We start from the raw sequence: 25,764 nt of genomic DNA, 5'->3' as shown, positions 1-25,764 counted from the left end.
GACACATTAGAACGGAATCCAACTAAAGCAACAAAACTGTGGCTGAGGTTGAATTGTTTGTTAAGGCGTTGCAGCAAAAGTTTGTCCCAAGACATAACTGTTTGAATTCAGTCGCGTGTTAGACAATGTTTGATTGCTGTGTGCCTCTTTGCCTTTCCCAGTAAAGCACTTTGACCTGCTTTTGTGCGACAGATAAACTTGACAATTCATTTACAATCAAACAAACACGATTCCCCTCTCTGTAACCCTTGAACTGTCTTTGTAATAAAAACACCAACAATTCCCATTCCTTGTTTTGTTTTAAATGTTTTTCTCGGATTATTTCTATTGACCTTCGGGGTGAATTTTATTTTAGCTTTTATTTTAGAGTAACCATCCGACAGTTTAATACGCGCACGCACGGACTAGAGTCCTGGCCAATGATTGGTTCATTAATCTGCCAATCAAGTGTGGGCGGGGTCAGTGGGAGTTACTCGAGTGGGAGCAGGCAACGAACGGAGCTGTCAAACACCAACAGTCGTCTGAAATATTATCCCGGGCGGTACAAAAACCATCGTACTTTGCTCTTTTGTGGAAACAAGAGCGACAGAAGCAGACTTCGAGTTCACTTTGAAATTTCGGCCTTTGGACTTTTATACCGTCGCGACGAAAAAGTTTGTTTTGTGGGGAATTTTAGCTCTTTGCTTCGCTAGAGTTTGTTGACAAACTAGCCCGTCAGTCAGCTAGCGGCTGAGCTAGCTGCGTTACCAAGTTTGCTGTTTCGCCGTTCGCTTGTCGTTTTCGATAAATACTAAGTTACCCGACAAGGGAATGGAGCCCAACTTGATCTCTTCCTGCAAAGATCTCCATGTAGTCACAACAGGTAAGTCAACTACACTTTTATAGGGACCGAAAGCTAATACTGACTATTGCTACTTTGGTTTGTTTACATTTTCTCGTTGGCATTAACTACGACTTCATTGGCAGAATATCTGGTTCGGTTATAAATTATTAATCTAAGCACCTCTGATTAATATGACTTGTTGCAACAAGCAGTTTTGGCAGCACTGAGTCATTAGCTGTCTATGGTATCCAGATAATGGCCAGGTTTTTTTCACGTTGCCTGCTGCCCTATGGACTAGTTCATTACTTTAAACCCTTGAAGAATGACAGGTATGCAGCGGCTCACTTATCATGGCAGTTTACCACGTTAGATTGTGGTCAGATGAGAGGCTTCTATTCACTTTTGTTGAATGTGACCTTGCTCAAATACTTGACAAAGATCGCTCTTTGAGTGACCTCTCCTCCATCAGTGTTTTGCTGAAACACAGACAACTGTATTGAGATTGTTTTTATAATGGTCTCCTGAAAGGGTCAGTTGATGTACTTATATTTACATCAGTATTCTGATCTTGTTTTTTTTTCCTTTTGTGATGCAGGAATACATACACACTGTCTTTCTCTGAGAACAAATAATTGCCTCACACACGCCCATTTAATACCTTGTGTCCCTCAGAGACACTCTGAACCTTGCTGCAACCTATCATTATAACATCACTTAAGATTTGATTTACGTCTGACATTTTCCATTAGTCTGTAATCCACCGGGACACAGCTACAGAGTATTCAGGCCCCCAAACTACTGTTACAACATGTGGCCTGAGGCTGCTTTGGAGATGTCCCATCTGTTTTGGGGCAGTAACAGGCCACATTTTACAGACCAAGAAAAGGCCGCCTTTTAAAATTCCACCCGTTTCTATGCATAGTCCCTTTGCTGTGGTGTTTTAAACGCATGCCCTTTGGATATGTAGGCAACAGGGAGTAGTTTGGAAACAAATATAGTCATGAACTTTGGTGGCTTGCCCTCTAATCACTTGCATCAAGAAGTTTTCTTCCAGCGTAGTTCATTGAGGGTTGACAAGGTATAATATGTATTTCAATGGTATAAAGTCGTTGTATGGTATGTGGCTGGAGTTGTCTTCTCTGTAGTTGAGCTGTTTGTTGATGGAATGATGCGAGATGATGTGTATTTAGAATGTTTACAGCAGAGGTGGGTGTACATCTTTTTTGGTGGTCAGTATACTGACTTAGGTTGGGAAGATCATCTGAAATGAAAACTGATATTTACCCACCCACAGTATCTTTTAGAAGAACACAAGTTCTGCATCTTTATTCGTTTGCATTATTTGCACAACTGAAATTCTGGTAAGTGTAGTTTATGTTTAGTCAGTATGGGCTACTTTGACCACTGATGTGGGTGTGTGGCTACAGAAACTCTTCTGTGTGCTGCTAGCTGTTCTGAATCAGTGGTGAATTTACGTCTTACTTGCTGACCTATTCTTGTCAACTCGGATAGAACGGCATAGATGAAATGTGTGTCTCTGTTCTCACTCCTGGACGGGAAAGCTACTGCAATGTGAAAAGAAAGCCAAGGCCTGGTACTTGTGGCTTGCATTTATCTTGGCACGGGTACTTTTATTTCTGGCGTACAATTTCAGCAAGGCAGAAAATGAGGTGTCATTGAGAGAAAAAAGAAAGTGGACGATGGAAAATCCTTTTAAGGATGTGGCTGGGACAGAGAATGATGTCAGAAGTTGTGCAGTAGGTCTACAGTGTCTGTGATGTAATGCTAACGGTCCAAAGCAAAATCTGGCTGTGTCATCTCGATGCTGTTTTTAGTGTCTGATCTTATGAGGCCTCTTGACCTAAGATTGACGTTTGTGTTTCTGTTTTGGTTTAATGTACGTTGGTCAAGTCTGATCTTTTTAAATCCCTCTTGCTTTTTAGCACTGCTCCTCCCCATTTTTTGGAATATGTTTTACTGAACTAGGTTAGGTCTTGTGTTCACACACTCTAAATTTCTGATTCTGACTGCGGTGTATTAATGCTGCGTGTGGGAACCGAAATTTCTGAGTACACACTGGCATGCTTTGTGGTATTAAAAGCTGTAGTATGAACTCTGTGACGTTTTTGTTATATGCATGAGCTCATTGTGGGGCAAAGTACTTAAAGGAACAGTTCAGCCACAAAGGAAAAGTTAGTCATTGTTTACTTTCTGTTATTTCATTTGACACAAAAGCAGCTGATGTTAAATTTTCAGTGTAAGTCTGAAGAAAAAGTTGAAGGATTAATTGAACATAGTTTGTCAGTTCAGTTTCTATAAGTGTGGTTTACGTTCAGTGTTACCCAGCAAAATGCATCGTGTGTGTTCCTTCAACTCTAGCAAATCTGTTGAATGTATTTCTTCCTCATAAAACATTTGCAAAACTGATTTTTGTACTTACAGTCTATGAGCAGTAGTATGAAACCCATGTCGGGACTGTATGCGGCATGGCGTGCGTGCTCGGACATGTCAGTCCTCATCCAAGCGAATGAGAGCAACAAAACGGTGGTCACTTCATAGAGAAACACTGTAGCGCTTCTAGAGGTCAGAAACTCAACAGCAATCTACCAGTTGCTTCAAGACAAGTAATTTATTTTTGTTCCAAAGAAAACAAAGGAAAAATTAACCATTGCCACTTTCACATTGGTATAACAGTGTAACAATTTAAATTACAATTCATTTCAATGGATTGCTTAGTTTCCACATGTAATAATTGAGAAACAATTAGATTAATTATTACGGCGGTTGTCCTTATATACTGGTTAGGATCTCTTCATTCAGTCTTAGTTGTAATGAAAGGCTGCTTCACTCATTATTTTATTCAACAATTGTGCATAAGAAGATCAGTAATAGGATGTAATTACTCACGTCTTTAAAGGTGAAATTAGCTGAAGGGATATTTTTTTCTCTTGTCTCAGTGAAAAGGAATGTTTTTTTTTAATATCGTTTTCCTGCACTTTTATTTCAGAGTATTGGAAAACCAGACTGAACATGTCTTATCAACTGAAGAGATCTTTTACTGGAATAAAGTGTTCTTAAAATTTAGATATGAAAGCCATATTGTTTACATGTGTAAGAAAGACCTTTAGTCACACACTTCCTTTCCTGTTACTCTTTGTACCCTGCTGATTTTGTTTTGGATGGCAGAACGGTCCAGGACCTGAGCTATTCCTTGGCTAATCTCCCATAATTGGACAATCGGCCCCTATTATAGCCATTACATTTGGGCCTGTTGAGCAATACTGGCTTGTCTCATCCATCCTAAGGCAAAGCCCAGTCTACAGCTGTAGCTGCTATTAAACTTCTCAAGAAAGAATAGTATAGCAGCTTTTTTTCTCTTTTTTTGGAAGTCAGTGTGATCATAATATGTTTAATATGTCAGCCCCATTGTTAGGATTCATGAATCCTTTGAGCCACAACAATGAGTCTTTGAACACTGAAACTCACTGCAGTTATATCCTTCTTAACATAAAACCACATAAATGACCATACATAAATTTTTCTCATTACTTTGTCTAGGTCTACAAGGGATCACTCCCCATCTGTCAAACATGTGAAAACCCTCTCATCCCAGTGGACTCCCCAGTGTTGAATGAGCGAGGAACTGGACTGGTAGGAGACATCTTGGATCCAGCCAGGGTGTGTTGTCAGGGGTGCCCTAAACACCATTTTAAACATCAGCGTGTGTGAGGTGTTTTCTCCGAGGACACAAACTGAAAAAAGACTCTGTGCTGCTGTGGAACCCATTAAAACAATCTAGTCATCTTGTCATGTGGATACATTACAGAAAAAGGCCCATATTACCCTCACTATTATCGCCATCTTTCACCACACCATGGACCGGAATAAACGCAACTCCATTGCTGGGTTTCCTACACGCCCAGAACGTATCAACGAAGACAGAGATAGTACTGGAGGGTTAGGGGTTGGCGAGGTGGGTACGAACCCACCTTCACAGGTCAGTCATTGCTTTTTATTTTCATGAGTACAACGCATGTGTAGAGCGTACATTACAGCACACAGTTTCGTGTGCAGCTATTAAGAGTTCAGAAGAATTATCAATAATTCATTATTTTGTTTCCAGAAAAGAAAAAACCCCCAACATAGTCAATTTAATATTGACTTCCCTGGTGGACTGAGTCAGTTCATATCAGGGCGAGTTGTTGTCCACAGTCAGGAGATAATATCAGTCATGCATTGTGTGAGGTTTAATGACCCCTTGTTTGCTTATCTCCTGATAAAGTCATTCTGATAAAGAGTGAATGGAGAGAGAGTGCAGTGTGTCATAAGTTTAAACCCTCTTCATTTCTCTATCACACAAACAGCCAAACCTCATAAGTCAGAAGCTCGAACCAGCAAACCAAGCTCAAGCCAAATTACTGATCGCTTATCACACTCATAGCTTTATCAGCTGACTGATTGATTAAACAATGATTTGGCTCAGCTCTAGTCATGAATAAGAAAGCATTCATTTACTGACCTTACAAAACCAGGAAGTTTAGTTTAGATACAAGATTAAATGTGACTCCGTTTTGGTAGATATAGGTATTAACTGAAAATTGTTGTGGCGAATAGAGATATTCAGGATTAATGATTGATGACTCATGTTATCCATGTATGTCTGCTATCCTTTTTTTTCTCATCTTTGTCTTTTCTTGCTATTCTGTGCAAATTGTAGGATCAATGAGCAGCACCAATGCTGGTAATTTATTGAGTTTAGATATTCTGTTTTAGGGTAGATAAACACATTCTTGGAAGATTTAGGGAGCTGAGGCTGGAGTTATGCAGAGGCTTTACTGAGTGTCCCTTTTTGTCAGGACCAAGAAAATCTGTGCATGTTGGTGTAATCAGTGTTTACATCTAGTCTTCTGGTCCACGTCCCACTTACAGCCAACGCTGTCTCGCTACCTCGATCTCATTTTTCGGTACAAACAAGCAAGTTGCACCAGCGTTCCTGAGACTTCATCTTAACCTGTTGATACCAGTCTGCTCCTGTCTTCTCCAGGTGGGCAGGGTGTGTCCATCATCCTATAGAGCCCTCATCAGTGCCTTCTCCTGTCTGACACGCCTTGATGACTTCACCTGTGAGTGGATCGGCTCTGGATTCTTCTCTGATGTCTTCAAGGTGGGTGGAGATGAGGGATTGCAGTTTTTTTCCTCCTCTTTCTGCTAGGCCTCCTCCGCCTGTCCTTGATTTTTTTTTATTGCCTTGCTTGACTTCATTTCCTGCCCCGTTCCATCCCTCCATCCGTCCATCCATCCATTCCGGTGGTTTACGATAGTCTCTCAGTTAACACATCCTCATTTGACCCCAGGATTAATTTTTTTTCTCCCCTTGTACTTGACCCCAGTCATGCTAGTGTCTTTCTGTGCAACAGTCAGGGTAAGAATATAAGAGAAATGAAAGGGAGCTTGTTCTGCATGGCCCTCACAAGTAAATGGAATCTGTACAAAGTCATTTTCCGTTTGGTTCGCTCTTGCCAAGCTGATATGCCTGGTGGGTCAAAGTCTGATCTGTCTTTGGTCTTTATGAACTAACATCTTCTGGATATTTTTAGGTCAAGTTAAGAGTGCGATCACTTCAAAGACATCACTTAAACAAGGAGCTTAAACACCATTTTAGTCCCCCTCCAGGCATGTGAATGGGAGTCACGCACGTTTCTTGGCTTTTGCCAAGTCAAGCCTTTCTTTAAACAAGGATCGGCTGAGAAATTATATTTTCCTTATCTCGACCCTTGTTGGTCATAAAGCCACCGTGACTGTGTGAAATGTTGTCATGGCTCCGTTTGGTTTAGACAAGGATGAGTCTGCTAGGAAAGGAGCTGAGTTTGTACATGGCCTTGATAGACCGATTGCATTTCATTTTTCATTTTTTCTTGTGAGTTCCTGAATGAAGATGGATATTTTCTGGGTGTTTATCAGTGCGTGCACACCACTGTGCCATTATATTTTTATCATATTTTGTTTTTATGTATTTGTCGATTTTAATCAGCCATTTAAGGAGCAATATGTTAGATTTTATTTGTTTAAAACCTTCAGAAATTAACTAAAAATGTCAACAGAATGTGAGAAACAACAATTTTGATGTTATGTATTGTGTTTCAGAGACATGTATAAATAATATATATATAAATGCAAATAATCAAGGTAAACAGCACTTTGTTGTGGACCTTGCTTCCCGTGTGCAGTTACTCTCTTTGCCTGTCACTGAGTCATGGAAATATCTGTTACTTTTTTCTGGGCGAGAGAGCACTTCACAGGTAAACAGTGAGAGAAAAGGAAACAGAGCAGCCTGATGAAAAGCTTATAGTGAAGGGGAATGATGGATACAGATAGGAACAAAAAGGCAGTGAAATTAATGGCAATAGAGGTTGAGGCTAAGAGGAGGAGGAACCACTGGGTAAAAGCTTTTAATGGCGGAGAGTTTGGGTGGCGAGACTGTTGAAGTGGACGAAAAATGGGGGGTTGAAATTCAGTTTTAGGAGTGTATGAGTAGAAGGGATGGTGGGCAAACACGGGCTGCAGAAGAGGTGAAAGGCAGTTTTGGAGAGGAGGACGATATAGAGGTTGCCCAGAGCTCGAATTAGAGAGAGAAAGAGAAAAGGTTTGGTGAATAAGAACAGTGGAGGTATGTTTTCCAGAAAGGTGAAGTCTTTAAACGGAACAGTGTGACAAGAGAGAAAGAAGAACCAGGGGTTGACTACTGTGGAAGCTGAGGTTCAGGGATGAGGCCACAGCGAGGAGCAGAAAGAGGGGGGATCAGGACTCAATGCAGATGGGGGGATGTGAAGAGTGAGGAAGGGGGTTGGGGGGGGGGTCGGGTAGACGGATGTGGGGGAGGAGGCCTTCAGAGGAGTGGCCATCTGTTGTTTCTGCTGTCCTGCGGTGAAGACTGCCGGCTCTCGTAGCCAGGCCTCCTCCTTTGAACTTGAACAGAGCGATTTTTGTGTTTGCATGTATGAGACAGGCAGAGAGAGAACATACACAGTAAACTCACATAAACTAAATAAAAATCCATGATCTGTTGTGCTTTTTTAATTTTTCAATGTCTCCAGATACCCGAATTGCCGTTTTGCAACAGTTTTGTCCATTGTCTTTCATTGTCAACGCCTCCGTATCGACTTTGTCCCCCCTGTCAATTCCTTTTCCTGCTGTAAATGATGCTGCCCATCCGTTGTGTCACTACTGTACTGCAATGGCTGCAATGATGGAAGACAGTAAAAGAGCCATTGTGAGAAAATGATATAAAGCTGCCTTCTGTTGCGTTGAATGTGACTGCCAACTCTCTTTGGTTACATATTTCCACAGAAGTTTCCAGTATTCTATTTGAGAGAGCTGTTTGCATGAACAATGTGGTTTAATCAAATTGGGTTCCATCTTTTTAGCACCACTGACAACTCTCATTTTGAGTATGACGCCTTGGCTTAAAATAGTCAAGCTGTTCATTTGTAATATCAGAAGTGCGGTAGCATCGGTGTATTGTAGCTCTCATAATGATGTAGCAGTATGCAGCTGTGCTTTGCATGGATGCTCCTAAATGCTTTCCTGTACTTTATTCCTCATCTGGACGCTCTTGATGATGTTTGAACAGGCAATTTGTTGCTGAAAGCTGTCTACCTATACACACACACAGGGATATCAATTTAACTTATTCAAACTACTTGATTAAACCCTACATAATCGTCTGATTATGTCACTGCTGTCAGGAAATGAGATAGCAAGTGTAGGCAGATAGATAGATGTGTGTGCAGCAGCTCAGTCATTTTGATGTGCTACCTTCTGTGGTTTGCAGGATGATGTTTCCTATTTGCATGCACATAAATGTGTTCAGCAGAACTCACATTCTTGGTAATTAATGTGCTATCTTGTGGCTGTCTTTCTGAAACCTGTGGTGTGAAGACCTCAGGTCACCTTATTAGTTTAAAGTTTTGAAGTCATCGGCACAATGAATTGTCATGCACAGGGGTTACCGTTAACATTTGTCTTTAAAATGCAGAACCAACATTTATTTGATAAATGGATGGATAGATAGAAATTCAAAAGCATCCAGTAGCCCATTACAGCAGTGTAGGTTAGTCAAAAGTAAGCAAACAAACAACCAAACAAGGCCTAACTGTTAGTGGGAAAAATAGACTAAACACATAGTCGTTTTTGGGAAGGAAATGTCAGTGTGTTCCAAAATAAAATCTTTGAATTTCAAATTTCAGTCCTGCACAAGCAGCGCTGTTTTCTTAGTCAAATGGGATGTAAAGGGCATGTTAGAAATGCTTTTAATCTTTTTGTATGTGACACTTTTGTCCTTGAAGGCTGAATCTTGAAACTCATGACCATCTCATAATTATAATTCAGTAATATTATTTGTCTTCTAAGATTTGACAGACAAAACTTTCTTGACGTAGCCGCATGTGTGTTGTTTTTTAACTTCTGCGAGCCTCAGTGTTCTCCTCTCTCCTTGACCCTTCTACAGTGTTTGCTTGTCTTTTAGCCAAGGCCTGCTGGGATGGACTCCAGCCAATCGTAGATAGATGGATGGTGATGCAACCGCTACCTGACAATTAGATGGAAACTAAAATCCCAGTGCATGATAATACAGAATTGATTGTGCAGCTCCGGACTGACACGTCTGCTTTGTCATGGCGGGTCAGCAGTGACTGACCTCATTTCAGTACTCTTTATGTGGGGGTTTCCTCTTCTGCTTCTTCTTTTCTTTTCTTGTTGCATATGTTTATGTAGTGGACATTTATAAAAAAAAACCCAAACAAAACCTACCCGTGTTGGTACAAAACTGAAAACTATTTAAAAATTGTTTTAATTTAAAAGCATTATAAAATCCCATCTTTAGCAGCCCTCAGAATGTGGTTAATAACGCACAGATATTTGGAATTAGCCTTTGTTTAGTTGCCCTTGACTGAAACGTGTCATCCTGTTTTACAGGTACGTCATCGAGCTTCAGACCAAGTCATGGCTCTGAAGATGAACAAGCTCAGCAGCAACAGAGCGAACATGTTGAGAGAGGTCCAACTAATGAACCGACTTTCCCATCCAAGCATACTCAGGTTGGTTACTAAACATTTTCAGGTGGTGCTGTGTATCAGTGTTTTATTTCATCTTATTTTTGACAAGAACATACTGTGGGAGACATAATGTTCAGAAACTAAATTAAAGAAAAAAAAATAGAGTGATTATTTTCCACTTTGTTGTACCTCTTGATTATTATTACAATATCAGCCTCTATGTAAAATGTGATTATTAGATTATTGATAGCGACTGCTTTGAAAATATAATCCACTGTAAGAGATTCATCAGTAAGATTCCAGTAATAATGTGGAATACGATCGCTTTCATCAATTCACAGTAGGTTTATTTTAAAGCTTAAGAGTTTAGGTCGCTCAGTAACTGCTATTAATAAATGAAAAGTAAATTCTCTTTATTTCCTCACAAATAACGTCACACACAAAATAATTTCTTATCACACCTGCCGCTTCTGGTTAATAAATATATTCCTCTCTGCCTCTGCTGCTACATCTTTCTGCACTCACTCGCTCATGAGTCTGTGGTTGTGACCCGTTTCCTTTGAGGTTAGAAACTGTGTCAAACATGAAGCCTGTTAACAATGGATTTTCTGAACTGCCAGCTCCTGTTAGAGCTGCAGCAGCTGCCTGGAGGCCAAAAGCGAGGAGGACCCTTTTCTGTCACAAGGGAACAGGACATGGCTATAAACAATCAGGCTAATGTATATTATTTTTTACATTTTTTTAGACATTCCAGTCAGTGATTGGTCAGACAAAATGGGCAAAGCATGATATGTGGCTCTGTGGTCCTGAAGAGACACATTTTTTGTCTGTTTGTCTGTCTGTAGCACTTTGAAGCAAATAAGTTTTTTTTAAAGGAGCTGTACAGTATAAACTGTTTTAGTGCATTGACCATCATGGAGGCTTCATGCATTGCAGACAGCTGATTGAGACTCAAAGCACAGACGGTCTAATACCGTACTTGGATAAACAAAATATGCCAAAACCTAAACCAGGGGAAGATTCATTGTGTATTAATTCTATTTTCGATAAGCTGTGAATATCATAAAATCATCTGCAGTAAGTAATTGAGCTAGAATGCATGATAGTATGAACAGCCTTTTGAGATGTAAAGAACCTCTTTTCCTCTTCCTTTGAACTCTTTGTCTCTACCATTTGTGGTATTGGTCTGGTGTGAATGTAAAATGACTTAACTGCCATTTCATTACTTTTTACCTAAAATGATGTTCACATTAACATACACATGAGCACAAGGTAAAATAATAAAAATAAAAATTCTCCTTGTTCTGCTGTGGCTTTAATTGATTAATTTCTCTCCAGCGTTTTATATCCTTTATGTATTTATATTTCCTTTCTGTTGTTAAATTTTGCTCAAACGCACCACCTCCACCTCATACAAAGCCTAAGAGGTGACTTTGTATTTGAAAGGTGCTGCACAAATAAGCGTGTTTTGCATCTTCCCTTGCATTTTTATGACTGGTCAAGTAGCAAAATAAAACTTTATAGCAAAGGGAACACAAATCCATGCAGTGTCCTTTACACTGCAGTGCTCCAGAATAGTATAGTTCATTTTTTTGTAAGTTTTTTTCTTTTTGGCAAGTTCACATTCTGCTCTGGGCTTCTGAGTGGGAGAGCGAGTGTTTATTAACATGCACATACATGCATAAATGTCTGTGCATATACTTACACACACACACAGTATCTTTTACAATGCCATCTTTGTTGAGCATGTCTAGTGGATCGTATGAGCGTGTCTGTGTGTTAACAAGCAGACACTGAGGGGTTCATTGTTTGCTAAAATCCAACAAGGACCCACAAAGTCGACCTTTTCGTTGCCCTCAGAATTATGAGGGCTTCAACGCCGCTGGTGAGCAAAGTTGGTTCATACGTTGCTCTGCAGACACACACATTGTTTCATTTTAATTAAAGGGCTCCTGCCTGGGACGATTAAAAAAAAATCTTGATAAAAAAGCTTTTTTTATCAAGTGCTAAAACATGACTTGGAAAAACACACACACAAGTGAAAGAGCAGAGTGGGAGATTCTGATTATTAAGACTTTAGGAACTGATGGGAGATATGGATGGAATGCAGGTGAAGCCACTGCACTGTTATTATCCTCCTGTTAGCAGACGGTCTTTCAGTAATCACTTGTCTGGTCTTGCTCACTGGAATCTTAATCTTTTCTTAACTATTTGGTCTGCTTTCTCTGTTTACTGACAGGAGAGGAGGTCAGCTGAGTGTTTTCTTTCAATGTTTTCCACATTATTTGAATTGATTTGTAGAGTTTCAGCCAACTTCAAAGTAGTAAATGTGTATGTGTGTCAGACTAAGTTACATTATGAGAACTTCATCTTGCATCTCTTTTGTGGTTTTGCAGGTTCAAAGGAGTGTGTGTCCATGAGGGTCAGCTTCACGCTCTGACAGAGGTAGGACAAACACAAAAGCACAGCATTTCACATTCAGGCTTGGTACAAACCAGTGATATGTGAGATCAGAGTATCTACTAATGACAGGTAGCACACTGCTGCGCCTGGTGATGTTCCAGTGCTTCTTGTGTCTGCATGTGAGTGTGAGAAGTGGTACACCCACGTGTTTGTAGGTGTTTCTTCTGCTTCCTACAGGCAAACATCACATCATCCACGAACACAACACAGAATCACACTACTCTGTAATTGAGGAAACCAGGAGAACTGAATGTTCTTATGTATACATAACACTTAGGCTGTGTGTGTGTATGTGTGTGTGTGTGTGTTTATGTGGGAGAGAGAGAGGGAGAATATGATACAGGCAGCCAATAAAATCCAGGATGCTTAATTTTAGTGAGCATGATTTTCTTTGGTGCACAAAGCCTATATTTAACCTGTGTTTGTTCATCTGTTTGTGAGTGTGTGTGGGGGTTGGGGTTCTGATAATCATTAATTAGTCACTAAATATGCTCAATAAGCAGTTGATATATGTAGCTCCTTAACGGAAAGGCTGGTTGTACAGAAGGTCAGGACTAGTTCTCGTCATTCAGAGGACAAATGAGAGGTACAAAAAAACAACCCGAAACCTAATTAATGTGACATTCATGTTGTTGTTAACAGCTCCTTCTGCACTTACAGAGCAGAAACATACTGACCCAGCTGCACTTTGACAGATTGTGAAAGAGGATATTTGTACAGCTTTGTGAGCTTCTGTCAGGATTTTTGCAATGATTAATGTTTGATTCAAACAACTTAACAAGATCAAGGAAAACCTGAAACTGATAACCACACTTAGGCCTGAAAATTGTTGCCAAGTAGTCACTTGCTCGACAAGGCGATCACGGACAATTAATCACCAACTGCATTAATGCATTATACTTAAGGTCAGATAATTGAAATAATTGTTCGTTGCAGCTCTAATTTCCTGCTATTTCTAAAATCCAGACCTTCACAGTTGAACCAGTGGCTTAAGAGGCATCTTTGTAAACACATTTATTGACAAATGCATGGAAAATGTGGACAAATAGTACAAAACACACGATTCATCCCCCTCTGAAGAAAGCATACACTGTTAAAGATGCTTCCAGCCATGCACACATGTACTTGATTACACTGCTGCATCGCACAGTGAATGTGCTTATTGTGGCCTTAGCAAAGACAAAGAGCAGCTTTCTGCAGTTGCGCAAGACATCACACATCTTAAGATACCAAAGTTCCCATGCTACAGTTGCAAAGTGAATCCCTGCGCTGAAGGCAACAATATGAATATACATGTAGTCACGCTGCGGTAGGTCGTGTACTCCTGCTGCAGGGTAAACACATCTTGTTGTGTCGTGTCGGGATCAAACTGAATGACCCTGGTAGCAAGCTCATGCTGTTTTGTTACCTGACCCCCTCTATGAGGCCACACTCGGAGGAAGTGGAGAATTAAGTTACTGCATGGGTCCAAGCCACCTTGAGAAACTCACTGTCTCTGATTCACACACACGTGCGAATCCACAGGCAACAGCAAAACAAACAGAGCTGTTTGATTAAGCACTTTCTCAGCATTTACTGAAAATTAGCTTTTGAATAATTTCTAAAAGTTTTTGGACCACGCCTCCCCTTCAAAGGTAACCTATTGTCACGACATCTTGAACTGCCAAACCCCCAATGTAACATGCATATATGTATTCAGATGGTTGTCAGTACAGGGATGAGGAAGTGACATCACACATATGATGTTGGGAAGATGCAGGTGGACTATGATGGATATTTGTCCTCCACAAGCAGCCAAAACACCGTGAGTTGTTGTGTCGTGAGCTGCGGGATAGCTGCACATCAACATTTTATTGCTGTGATTTTGATATTTATTGCTATTTCCCTTTTTTAATATGTTTGAAAATTCTTTTAATGTGGTGAAACTTTAATAAAACGCACAATAAATTGACAATGTGTGACAAATGTTGCGGCATCTGCTGCGGGAACATCAGGCCTTGTTTTGTCACTGCTGAATCTCAATCTAATGCACCTTAAGGGGAAATGCTTCTGCAATCATAATCTGGGCTAATGGTAAGTCATGACCCATGGCAGGATTATACTGCTGTTTGAAGCTGCTCCTACCACCAAACAAGGATTCTTTTGTTTGCGTCTTTCCGGGGGTTTTAACCTGAGACACAGGCAGTTGCAAACAGACGTATGTTTCTCGTTTCCTTAGCACTCTGGTATACTTGGTCATGGCGAGGCGCATGTACGGCTCAAGTAATTACTGTGATATATGAGCAACTCTGCAAATAGGATAAAGCAAATTACGGGGGGGGGGGACATTCCATGGTAGAAAAGAGGCTTTTTTGAGTGTGACTTCGATTCAGTTGCTTTTCGTTGATACCGCAGGTGCACTCGTCTTGCATTCACTACATATTCTGGCATTCTGAGAATACATTTGGTCCTGTCTAGATCTTAAAGGAAGGAAGTTGGATTAGTCTGAGTTTTACTTGTCTCCAGGAGTTTTCCCCTGTTGTATCCCTCTGCCCCCAAACCTCAACCAGGCAGACAACAGATGTTGAACTCTGCGGCTACTGAGGAATTTGTTGGACAAATGCTGTAATCCTATGACATCTTGAATTAGAGTGTGTGTGTGTGTGTGTGAGAACATTTGATAGTGTAAGATCAGACTTTGGGGGACATTAAAGCATTTGGCATTTCAAAATAATGGCTATAAATGATTGACTCTAATAGAGCAATGATGATAAATGTTTTATTTGAGCTGCTGGATCCTAAAGACATGAAGATAATTCATGTCTCGTGGAATATTTTTTTAATGAAAGTTTAACTATATGGTATTAATTTAAATAGACGCTGAATAAATGGCCTGGGATAACTGTACTAGGCTTAAATGTTGCAGGGTGTAGATCTTGTATGAGGCAGTAGTTTGGCGCACATCTTCATCTTCAGCCATTATTTCAAATTTAAGTGGCCTGGGGAGGTGGTGGGACTGGGGTGGTGAAGCAGCATTCAGCTGGAAAGTCACGCACAGCTTAGGAGAAATAAGGACGTTTCTTGTAGGAGGACCACTCATTGATAAATCACTGTCTTTTCAGGGCTCATCGAGACAAATTCCATTTTGCATTTATTGGAAAAATGTGCCAAGATTAGATTGAATCTCACCAGAAGCCCAGTTCATTCAATCGCATGAAGAATTAAAGAATTAAAGACCTCTTCTCCTCACCAACTGTCTTCAATGTCCTAATTCTGTGCATGGTAGTCATACCAATAACCATGACTAAACCAGCCCATCTCTTCATCCCATGTCAGTTCTGTTGACCATTGTTGTTCGTGATATGTGACATGGGATTAGTGTGTGCGTGTGTGGGTGTTTGCATGCAAGCAGCAAGGCAGGTCAGGGAAGTTCCTTAGGATCAAAGCTGACAGACATTGTGAAGGACCCTGGATACTTTTAAACCCACTGAGCTGATTTGTCCTCTTGACTGCCCACCCTTTAGCCTGCAAAATGGTCCGACACATTGGTCCACGTTTGTGCATGTAGGAAACTACAAGTTCTGTCAGCTAGTTGAACAGGCTGCCAGCCGGATATTATTCAGCCAGTTGGTCGATAAACCAGCAAGACCCCAGGCTGGTAGGCAGGCCTCCTGTAACCCGAAAACAACCCACTTGTCACTCATCCTCCCTGTGAGCCAGCTGAACAGACAGTTTGGTTTGTGTGATCTAGTTCAAACCAGCTAACCAGTCTGTTTCTGTGACTGGCAGCAGAAAATATTATGTTGCTATGATTGGAGTATTCACACCAACTGAGTTAAGACATCTCCTATTTGATTAATGTGAAAAGTTGTTTGACGTGGAGCTTACTGGCTGATTTAAATGATCTGTCACCTTTAGGGTGTGTCCAAGTTAGTACACTTTCACAATCTAGGCACAGAATGAGTTGAACCAAACAGAATGTCATTCGTTAAAAAAGCCAGGTGCACCGGTTTTCTACCAGGGAAATGGATATGTAGTCATGAGTAAAAATGTTCAATCAAATCATTTAGGGGAGCAGCAGGAATTCACCAAAAGCTTCCCTGAGGTGAAGCAGGCAGCAGAGGAGGTTGCGGTGAAAGTGTCTTATTCTGGCATCACCGAAAGGCAGCATGTTGTCAAAAACAGTGTTCTGCACCACTGACTTCAGACCAGGGTTTTGTTGGTCAGTCACTTTCTGCTGCCTCAAGATAGCAATGCACCAACAGTGCGCCTGACCACACTTCATTATAAGGCCAACACGCCCGTGGATGCACAGATGAGTCTAAGTGCATTTGCCACTTACAAAACAACTGTGTGTGGAAACGACAACTGTGTCAGTGGGAAACCAGTAATGACACTGGTTGTAAGACGCAGCCCTTAATGTCAGTGATCTATTATTGTATAATTCACCCATTTGTTGTTGTTCGCCATGTTGTGGACCTAACAAGATATTAGAAATTAAATTTCAATTGGTTTTTCAGCTCTGTTTTATAGTCTGGTAGTGTTTTTTTTAATTATTTGAAATTGTATACACATTCCTGTAAAGTCGAATAGTTCCTTTCCTTGTGTGTCACTGTTTGTTTTGTTAATATTTGCCGTCTTATTTATTTGCTTGTCTCACTTTGTCTTTCTCCAGTATATCAATGGTGGAAACCTGGAGCAGCTTCTAGACAGCAACAAACACCTAAGTTGGCCCATGAGGGTAAAACTGGCTTGTGACATCGCCAGCGGTCTGGCTTACTTGCACTCCAAAGGCATATTCCACCGGGACCTCACCTCCAAGGTTAGTTAGACAGGTTAATTGGTCGTTAAGAGGAGAGAAACCACGGCTGAAAATAGAATTGCAGGCCTTGCTGCGGTCCCAGATGATTTTATTGGGGCTTTTTGTCAACATTAGTTATTTACTTTGATAAATTGGATCTTCAGTATGTAGTATTTTGGGGTTAGAGACCAGCACAGCCCATGAATCTTCATTTGACTTTATATGTTGCTGTTTATATCGTACATTCAGTTACTAGTTGCTTTGAGTGTCTTATAGAGCAGAATCAGACAGTGAAGGAACTGCTGTATCTAAGATTTGTGTTAGAGACAAATGGTTGGGATGTTAGGTGTCTTGACACACTTATCTGCTGTTGTACTCATAGACCTGTTAACCTCTCTGTGAAGAACATGGTGTCACAGTCAGATGTGATAATCTGTACCAGGCAGCTTCTAGTTTTACAACTTGACCGAGAGCCATGTTGGCATGGAAGAGGCAGGGAACAGGGGAAAGTATGAACTCTGCTGTAAACTCATATTAATCACCCGTGTGCGCTTATAGGTGGTCATCTGTGCGGAAAAATTTAGGTGATTAACAGTCAGTTTTCTAATGACTCTTACTTTAGTCATGAAACAAAACAACTTTGGGTTTTTTTTCAGTGAACCTATCATGCACTTGTCATAATTACTCTCCCTTACCGACTTTAACTTAATTATTTTTATGATAATGGTGTCATAAGCCATAAATTCATCAAGTGCAAGAAATGCTCAGGAGCAAAGCAATGAGATTTTGTGCCACGTGGTGCAAGGACTAAAGGCCAAGGAAGAGCGTAAGACGTGTAAACACAATGACACATTCTGATGCTGCATGGTACAGCATGCTAATCCACAGTATAGGGAGGAAGTGTAGTGGAGAATTGTAGTATCACAGGTTATGCCCAGTGGTGTGATATGTATGTGAACATTTACCATGTAGCTCGACTCAGTATCTGTAGATCCCAAATATCTGTTTGACTGTCGTGCTACACTGGGTTGTGCAGATCATGTCAGCAGTGCATGTGCTGTTTTGTACAGTGTAAATATAGAACTGCATCAAATGGTAACAGTAGATTTACAAACAGTTCCCTCTTGGGGTGAAGAGGAAGAGTCCAGACTGAAAATTGCATACTTAAATGCCCTGTTTGTTCCTCTTTTTCTGTTTTGCAGAAAATGAAATTATATTGAAGGCTAATGTTCATTGAGGAAGTGGTGGTCTGGCTATAAATTGTTTATTTCTGTATTCACAGAACTGTCTAATCAAATGTGATGACAACGGCTACTCGGCAGTGGTGGGAGACTTTGGCCTGGCAGAAAAGATCCCCACAAATCCGTAAGCAGTTTACTGATTACTGCTCTGCATAAAAAAATCCCAGTCCTGTTTTAGTAATTAAATGACAACCAAAGCTAAAAGCAGAGGAAATGTTGGACTTAATGTTTTTAAGTGAATGATAATGTTCTGTGCTTCTTGAGTACCTAGCCAGTTGTTTGTGTGTTTGCAATAACAACTTCATAATCCAGTGATGTCATAGTAACTTTGTATGTCTTGGCTTGTTTTGAGGTTTCATCTGCCCCCTAGTGGCAAAAAATGGATAGATGCGGCTTTAAAGCTGTATCAGTCTTCATGACCAAAAATCTTTTTGATAGCCAAAACACCAAATTACTGTGCTAGGATCTTAAGGCTAGTTTAATCTCCACTGAAGTTCATCAAGACAAAGAGTGTCAAATCGTATTTTAAACACAGAAAATGTCAGCTCAGAAAGTGTTTATTCCAGCATGTCATCATCATTTTGTCCGTTTTTGTCCTAGTTACAGCTGTTTTTTTCTCACTTAAGCGTGTTCCTCCTCCACATGCCAGGGGCAGGATTATTTAGTAACGCACATGTCCAACGTGGGCATTAACAGCAGGCTTTCATGATTTGATAACATGAGGATACTATCACCTCAGGGGTTTTTTATTGCTGCAGTAGCACAGTGTAGGAAGAGGGGGTTGTTTTCTCTTTTCTAAAATATCTATAATCTTGTATATCTATGCATGTGTATCTGGGTATGTAAACATCACTTGGTTTTTTTTTTAACGAAGTGAGAAGGTTGACTTCACCCAGTCTAGATCCAAACAGAGCAAGAGCTACTAAATTTAAAGGATTAGAGAGCAAGATTCATTATACACTGAAATCTTCTTAAAAACTGATTTTAAGGTAAGACAATTTAAAGCTGCATATCTGAGTTAACTAGAGGGTACACTCAGAGTAAGAGGGTCATTTTGAGTGAAACAGGCAGGGCAGATTAGGCTTATTTTGCATATTGGCATGCTGGTGCACTGATGCTCTTTATCAGCTTCTTTTATCCAGCAGGTGCTTATTAACATTACAGAGGCCGACTGAAAAAAAAACAAAAAATCATGTTTCCACAAATGCACTTAAACTGACTTTATCAAGTTCATCTTCACACAAATGTGGTAATAGAAAACTGCTATTGCCCAGTCTTCATTTACACACAACAAGACCAGGGTCAGGTCAGGGTTTTCTTCCATGTTTCAAAGCAACACATATTGACATCGAGTCTGCTCTGCCCTCGTGATTTTATGATGTTATTCAACCAGATGCATCACAATGTTTTAGGTTACTGTCAAACATTGTGTGCATGTGCTTGTTTGTTTGTGTGTAGTGCTGAACAAGTGAAGCTTTCAGTGGTCGGTTCTCCTTTCTGGATGGCTCCAGAGGTGCTGAGAGATGAACTCTACAACGAGAAGGTAAAGACATCAACTTGGACCTCTGACCTCTGCTTTTGCAGCAGTTAATACCAAATGTTGGTATGAGCTGCGACGGTGTGGAACGTAAACTCAAATATGATTCCCTTAGATGAGTTTTAAGCAGACACCTGGAGAAAAGTGATCATAAAAGCAGCAAAAAATAAGACGTGAAATAAACCACTAATGATACATAGCAAACCAAGGAGGAAGCTTTTTGGTGTCTGCATGTCTTTATGTGTGTCTGTCTCTTTTCAGGCGGACATTTTCTCCTATGGTATAATCCTGTGTGAGATCATTGCGAGGGTCCAGGCTGACCCTGACTTCCTTCCTCGCACAGAGGTGACTGCTCTTCTCCTTCTCAACTCTTCTCCACCCTTCAAACTTGTAATGCTCCATCTGCCTGTTGGTGTCCCACTCTGGCAAAACTGTAACAGAATTTTAATCACTTATTATTGATTGATTAGTAACTTAAAGTAATCTACCAGTGAGGACCAACAAGTCCTCACTTTTTATATGCTTTGTTTTTTATACAACAATGCTCTGTACATTTGATGCTCACAGTTCTTAAATAACTAAATTTAAGGGATGCTTATCGAACCTGCTGCACGAGTGAGTCCTAAAACCTGGAAATTAGTTAGCATTTTTGCACTTCCTTCTCCCTCATCTTGAAGTCAGTGGGTTTTTGGCCTGAAATAAGGTCTATGCTCAGCACAAGCCTAAGAGATTTTCACATTTTGCAAATACTCCACTCATGAATTTTGAAGCTTTTCCGTGTCTTAAAGATATGCGGTTCCTCACAAGTGGCTAAATGAGACTACAGAGGTTTTCAAGGAACGTTAACAACCTTTACGACCTAACATTACTTTTTTTATTTATGCATTTACATTTCAAAAATCATACACGTGGTGGTCATTTGTGGTAATTATTTTGCTCAAAAAAGGTGTAAGTATCCTAAACTTTTTTTTGTCACAGAGCTTCTTTTCTGCAATAATCCAAAATCCAAATCCCACTGTTTTTTGTGGATTGAACCAGGGTGATGCTAACTTCTGGATTGGCCTATAAAATACAGCCCTCTATTATATGCACAATAAAGACCAAAATATTGGGACACCTGACCATTACACCAAAATGGACTTAAATGACGTCTCATTCTACATACACAGACAGCTTTGCAGCTGTAAGAGCTTCTACTCTTCTGGGAAGGTTTTCCACAACATGTTGGAGTGTTTCTGTGGAAATCTTTGCCCATTCATGCAGTAGAGCATTTGTGAGGTCAGACGCTGATGTTGGACCAAAAGTCCTGGCTCACAATCTCCGTTCCAGTTCATCCCAAAGGTGTTGGATGGGGTTGAGGTCAGGGCTCTGTGTGGGCCAGTCAAGTTCTTCCACACCAAACTCATTCAACCATGTCTTTATGGAGCTTTGCTTTGTGCACTGGGCCACAGTCATGCTGGAATAGAAAAGGGCCTTCAACAAACTGTTGCCACAAAACTGGAAGCATAGCATTGTCCAAAATGTCTTGGTATGCTGAAGAATTAAGATTTCCCTTCACTGGAAGTCAGGGGCCGAGCCCAAACCACTGTAAAACAGCCCCATAAAGAGGTGTGTCTGGATACTTTTATCTGTATAGTGTAGTTTTAAGTCTGATTATTATTTAATAAGCAAAGATGGGACTCATATCTAGTTTTCATGTACTTTACATCATTTACATAATGAAATCTTTACCTCAGTGGATTGATAGAACTAAACTTGCCTGGTAAGTTGGCAGTCAGCAGGAGCATGTCAGAGGGATTAGTGTGACGTGAAGCTGCTTTGGCAGGAGAGTTGCAGTATGTCAAACATCTGATGAAGCTCGGTCTGTTTCTGTCTTTATCCCACGTTCAGAACAAATTTCCTGTTAGCTTTCACGTATCCAAACCTCTTCATCACTCTGTCTTCTCTTCTCCTCCTGGCCAGAACTTCGGCCTCGACTATCACACGTTCCAGCACATGGTTGGAGACTGTCCGCCTGACTTCCTCCAGCTGGCTTTCAACTGCTGCAATGTGAGTCCACCACAGTCCTCTGCAATCTGTCTGTCTCGGTCTCTGTCAGTTGAGATATTACAGTCTTGTATCAATCCCTGCCTCCTCATGATAGAGCTGAAGAGCAAACTCACATTTTGGTTAAAGTTGGTGCGTGGTGGTCATGTTTAAGTGCATCTGTTACAAAAAGGTGTTTACAACAAACTTTGCTCTGTGCTGATAGAGAGAGATTTATCTTATTTTTAATTTCTTGATTAACTCTTATTCCCTTGCTCATTAATAGAGGGGCAATCTGATTACGTGAATAATCTGATTAAGCTCACTGTCCAGGGGGTCTTCTGTTCACTTAAAGCTGGATCAGTTTCTTGGAAGGATCGGCTCAATTTGTCATTAAATTGATTAACTGGGGAAGCGATTGAAATTAGGACATTAAGCAAATTAAAGCAAACAAAATAGATCTTTTTGTCATGAGATTGTTGAGAGTTTAGTTTTGCTAACATCATAATAACTGGACTGGACTGTATTTTTTTTTCTCTGTCATAATTGCAAACCATAATTGAGTGCTTTAAAGATTTTGGTGCACCCTGCTGATTGATCCTTCATTGGCTCTCTCCATCCCCTCTCATCCTTGTCTCATTTTTATCATCCTTGTCTCCCTTATCCGCCACCATCAAACCCCCACCCCGTAATTTCTTTCCCATCATCATTCTCCCTCATGCGTCTTTTCCTAGTTAATAATAGTTGTTCTGTCCTCAGGTTGAAATATAAAGAAAAGGAAATATGTATTTAAATGGTGTTTTCTACAACTTTGGTTCTTTATGATATACTGTTTATTGCAAAAGAAAAGAGACCTGTATTTTGTAAGGAAAAGGATGAGCTTTTATTTTGAATGACGTTTCTGTTTACATCTGAGTGTTCCCATGAGCCTCCGGTTGGAACGTAATGTAACGTAATGAATGTAAGATTCACGCAGTACTTCAGTTGCTATCACTGTCAGTAATGTGATGTTCCTGATATTTCGCTCTTCAAGTTTTGTACTCCACACACACCCGTGGCAGCAATGTCTTTTTACTCGCTTTTCACCTGCTACACTGGAAAATAAAAGGAGCAAGGCGCTCGCTTCCTGGCTCGTTGAAAACGAGTTTGGCTTGCTGTGGAGTCTGTGTTCACGCACGTAGCTTACACACAGATAGGAACAGTACAGTAAAAAGACAACCAGCGTGGGTGCAACGGATAACACAAGAACTCCAACATGGCGTCAGAATCGAAAACCAGAGATGAAACTAAGCCTGAAGCAAGCCCACCACGACGTTCATCGTCTCCAAAGCCTTCGGTCCACTCAAGAGCCAGCTCAAAACGCTCGTCCTCTTCAAGGTCTTCTGTCATGGAGGCTGCCGCCAAAGCTCGGGCCACAGCTGAAGCAGCGCTCACCAAGGCAAGTTATGCTAAGCGACAGTTAGAAATGAAAAAGCAACGAGCTAAGCTAGATCTACAAAAGGCTGCATTAGAAGCAGATTTGGAGGCGTTGGCGTATGAAAGGGAAGCAGAGGCAGCGCGGGTCGAAGCTGAAATCTTAGAAGCAGCTGTAGCTATGGGGAATGAAGATGTACAAAGTCTAAGAAGTGTGGTTTCGCCACAAGTGATTCGACAGCGCACTGAAGAGTATGTGCAATGTCAGTCACAGATTAGCGTACAGTCTTCTGCCTTACTGAATCACCATGAAATGCAGCACACGGTGAATAGTCCTCCATGTCAGTCAGCACCTGGAACTGTAGCGGTAAAACCCCCACTCACAGACTTCAGACCCTCAGCACACAAGCCCGCACATGCAGCTGAACAGTCCCCCACCTCAAAACCGTCACACATTCCGCACAGACAACATGATCAGTCTCCTCCTCTTCGCCCCGACTCTCCACCCATGATGGACTTCGCCAAGTTCCTAGCACGCAGAGAATTAGTGACCACTGGCCTTACCAAGTTCGACGACTCACCAGAGAACTTCAGAGCATGGCATTCGTCATTCGTCAATGCAACACAGGGCTTGGGGCTCACCTACAGTGAAGAGTTGGACCTCCTCGTGAAGTGGCTGGGTAAAGAGTCATCAGAGCATGTGAAAAGGATTCGAGCTGTTCATGTCACTAACCCCAGAGCTGCTCTCCATCTGTCTTGGCAGAGACTGCAGGAATGCTACGGCACACCAGAGATGGTAGAGAACGCCCTGTTCAAAAGACTAGATAGCTTTCCCCGTCTGTCTGCCAAAGACAATGTGAAACTGAGAGAGCTCAGTGATCTCCTTATGGAGCTGCTGGCAGCTAAGGACGACGGCTACCTCCCCGGACTGGCCTACCTCGATACGCCTCGTGGGATAAAGCCCATAGTTGAGAAGTTGCCTCCTGGTCTGCAGGAAAAATGGCTCAACACAGGCTCCCGCTTCAAAGAGCAGCACAGAGTAACTTTTCCTCCCTTTTCGTTCTTTGTGGACTTCATCAACATCCAGGCTAGAGTCCGCAATGACCCAAGTTTCGCCCTGTCAAGCAACAGCCAGCCATACAGCAAAGGTGAGAAAACTCCATTAAAGCAAAGTGGGTTCAAGACAGCTGTATCTGTGCACAAGACAGACGTGTCTGCCACCGTTGACGCAGACACCACAAGCGCCACAGACACTGAAAAGAAAGACATTGATCCAGCTCGATATTGCCCGGTGCACAAGAAAACGCATCCATTAGAAAAATGTAGGTCATTCAGAATGAAAACATTGCAGGAACGCAAAGACATTCTCAAAGAACATAAACGCTGTTATAAATGCTGTGCCCTAAACCACCTCGCCAAGGACTGCCAGACGACACTGAAATGCGGTGAGTGTGAGAGTGAAAGACACTGCTCCGCAATGCATCCCGACACCTCTCAGCCACCGCCTCCGTCGTCTGTCCAACCAGGTGGAGAAGCACAGCCAGCCAGTTCCGCCCTGGAAGTGAGATCGCAGTGCACCAAGGTCTGCGGCCTAAGCAGTCTCCCGCGGTCCTGCTCAAAGGTGTGTCTGACACGCGTCTTCCCTCAAGGTCAACCAGAGCTCGCCATCAAGATATATGTCATACTCGACGATCAAAGTAACCGCTCCTTAGCACGCTCTGAATTTTTCCAGCTGTTTGGGGTCAACAGCAGTCTGTCTCCGTATCTGATGAGAACATGCGCCGGCACGACTGAGATGACCGGAAGAAAAGCAGTTGGCTTTCAAATTGAAGCAGTGAATGGAGGTGTGTGCCTTGATCTTCCGCCACTCATCGAGTGCAACGAGATATTGACCAACAAGTCTGAAATCCCGACACCAGAGGTCGCCCTCGCACACCCTCACCTCAGACACATCGCTCCGCACATTCCCAAACTGGATCCTGACGCTCAGATGATGATCCTGCTAGGGAGAGACATGATACGTGTGCACAAGGTGAGAGAGCAAGTCAGCGGGCCCCACGACGCACCCTTTGCCCAGCGTCTAGATTTAGGCTGGGTGATAATAGGCGAAGTGTGTCTCGACAACGCTCACAAGCCAACTGTGAACACCTTCAGAACCCACATTCTTCAGAATGGACGTCCGTCACTTCTCACTCCTTGCAACAATAGCATCTATGTGAAAGAGAGACTGAGCTACGGCGGGGAGCACAGGTATGGCCACTCTGCACACATGTCAAAGTCTAAGCCAGCCGAAGAACAGCTCGGGCTCACAGTTTTCCAAAGAACAGACAATGACAATAAGAGTGCTATGTCGTTTGAAGATGAACTGTTTTTGAACATTATGGGAAAAGAAGTCCATCAGGACAAAGAGAGTAATTGGGTAGCTCCGT

The 25,764-nt window shown here is 41.6% G+C and overlaps 1 protein-coding gene across 2 annotated transcripts in view; it reads left to right on the top strand.

The window, feature by feature from the left end:
- The first annotated feature begins 350 nt into the window (after window positions 1-350).
- The window catches only part of tesk2 (testis associated actin remodelling kinase 2), a 35,582-nt gene continuing 10,168 nt past the window's right edge, over window positions 351-25,764 (top strand). Inside the window, exons 1-10 of one of the 2 annotated variants that reach the window (XM_046408637.1) lie at window positions 351-862; window positions 4,382-4,820; window positions 5,868-5,987; window positions 9,797-9,918; window positions 12,273-12,321; window positions 16,994-17,140; window positions 18,402-18,484; window positions 19,819-19,903; window positions 20,159-20,242; window positions 21,860-21,946. In XM_046408637.1, coding sequence (XP_046264593.1) covers window positions 4,698-4,820; window positions 5,868-5,987; window positions 9,797-9,918; window positions 12,273-12,321; window positions 16,994-17,140; window positions 18,402-18,484; window positions 19,819-19,903; window positions 20,159-20,242; window positions 21,860-21,946 — 900 coding nt within the window. In that variant the 5' untranslated portion in view covers window positions 351-862; window positions 4,382-4,697. The remainder of the gene's footprint in view (window positions 863-4,381; window positions 4,821-5,867; window positions 5,988-9,796; window positions 9,919-12,272; window positions 12,322-16,993; window positions 17,141-18,401; window positions 18,485-19,818; window positions 19,904-20,158; window positions 20,243-21,859; window positions 21,947-25,764) is intronic. The other variant, XM_046408635.1, reaches the window with a different exon arrangement.

The sequence above is a fragment of the Scatophagus argus genome, chromosome 13 (genome assembly GCF_020382885.2).
Source record: "Scatophagus argus isolate fScaArg1 chromosome 13, fScaArg1.pri, whole genome shotgun sequence".
Lineage (NCBI taxonomy): Eukaryota > Metazoa > Chordata > Actinopteri > Scatophagidae > Scatophagus > Scatophagus argus.
This window is presented reverse-complemented; position numbering and strand designations above follow the sequence as displayed.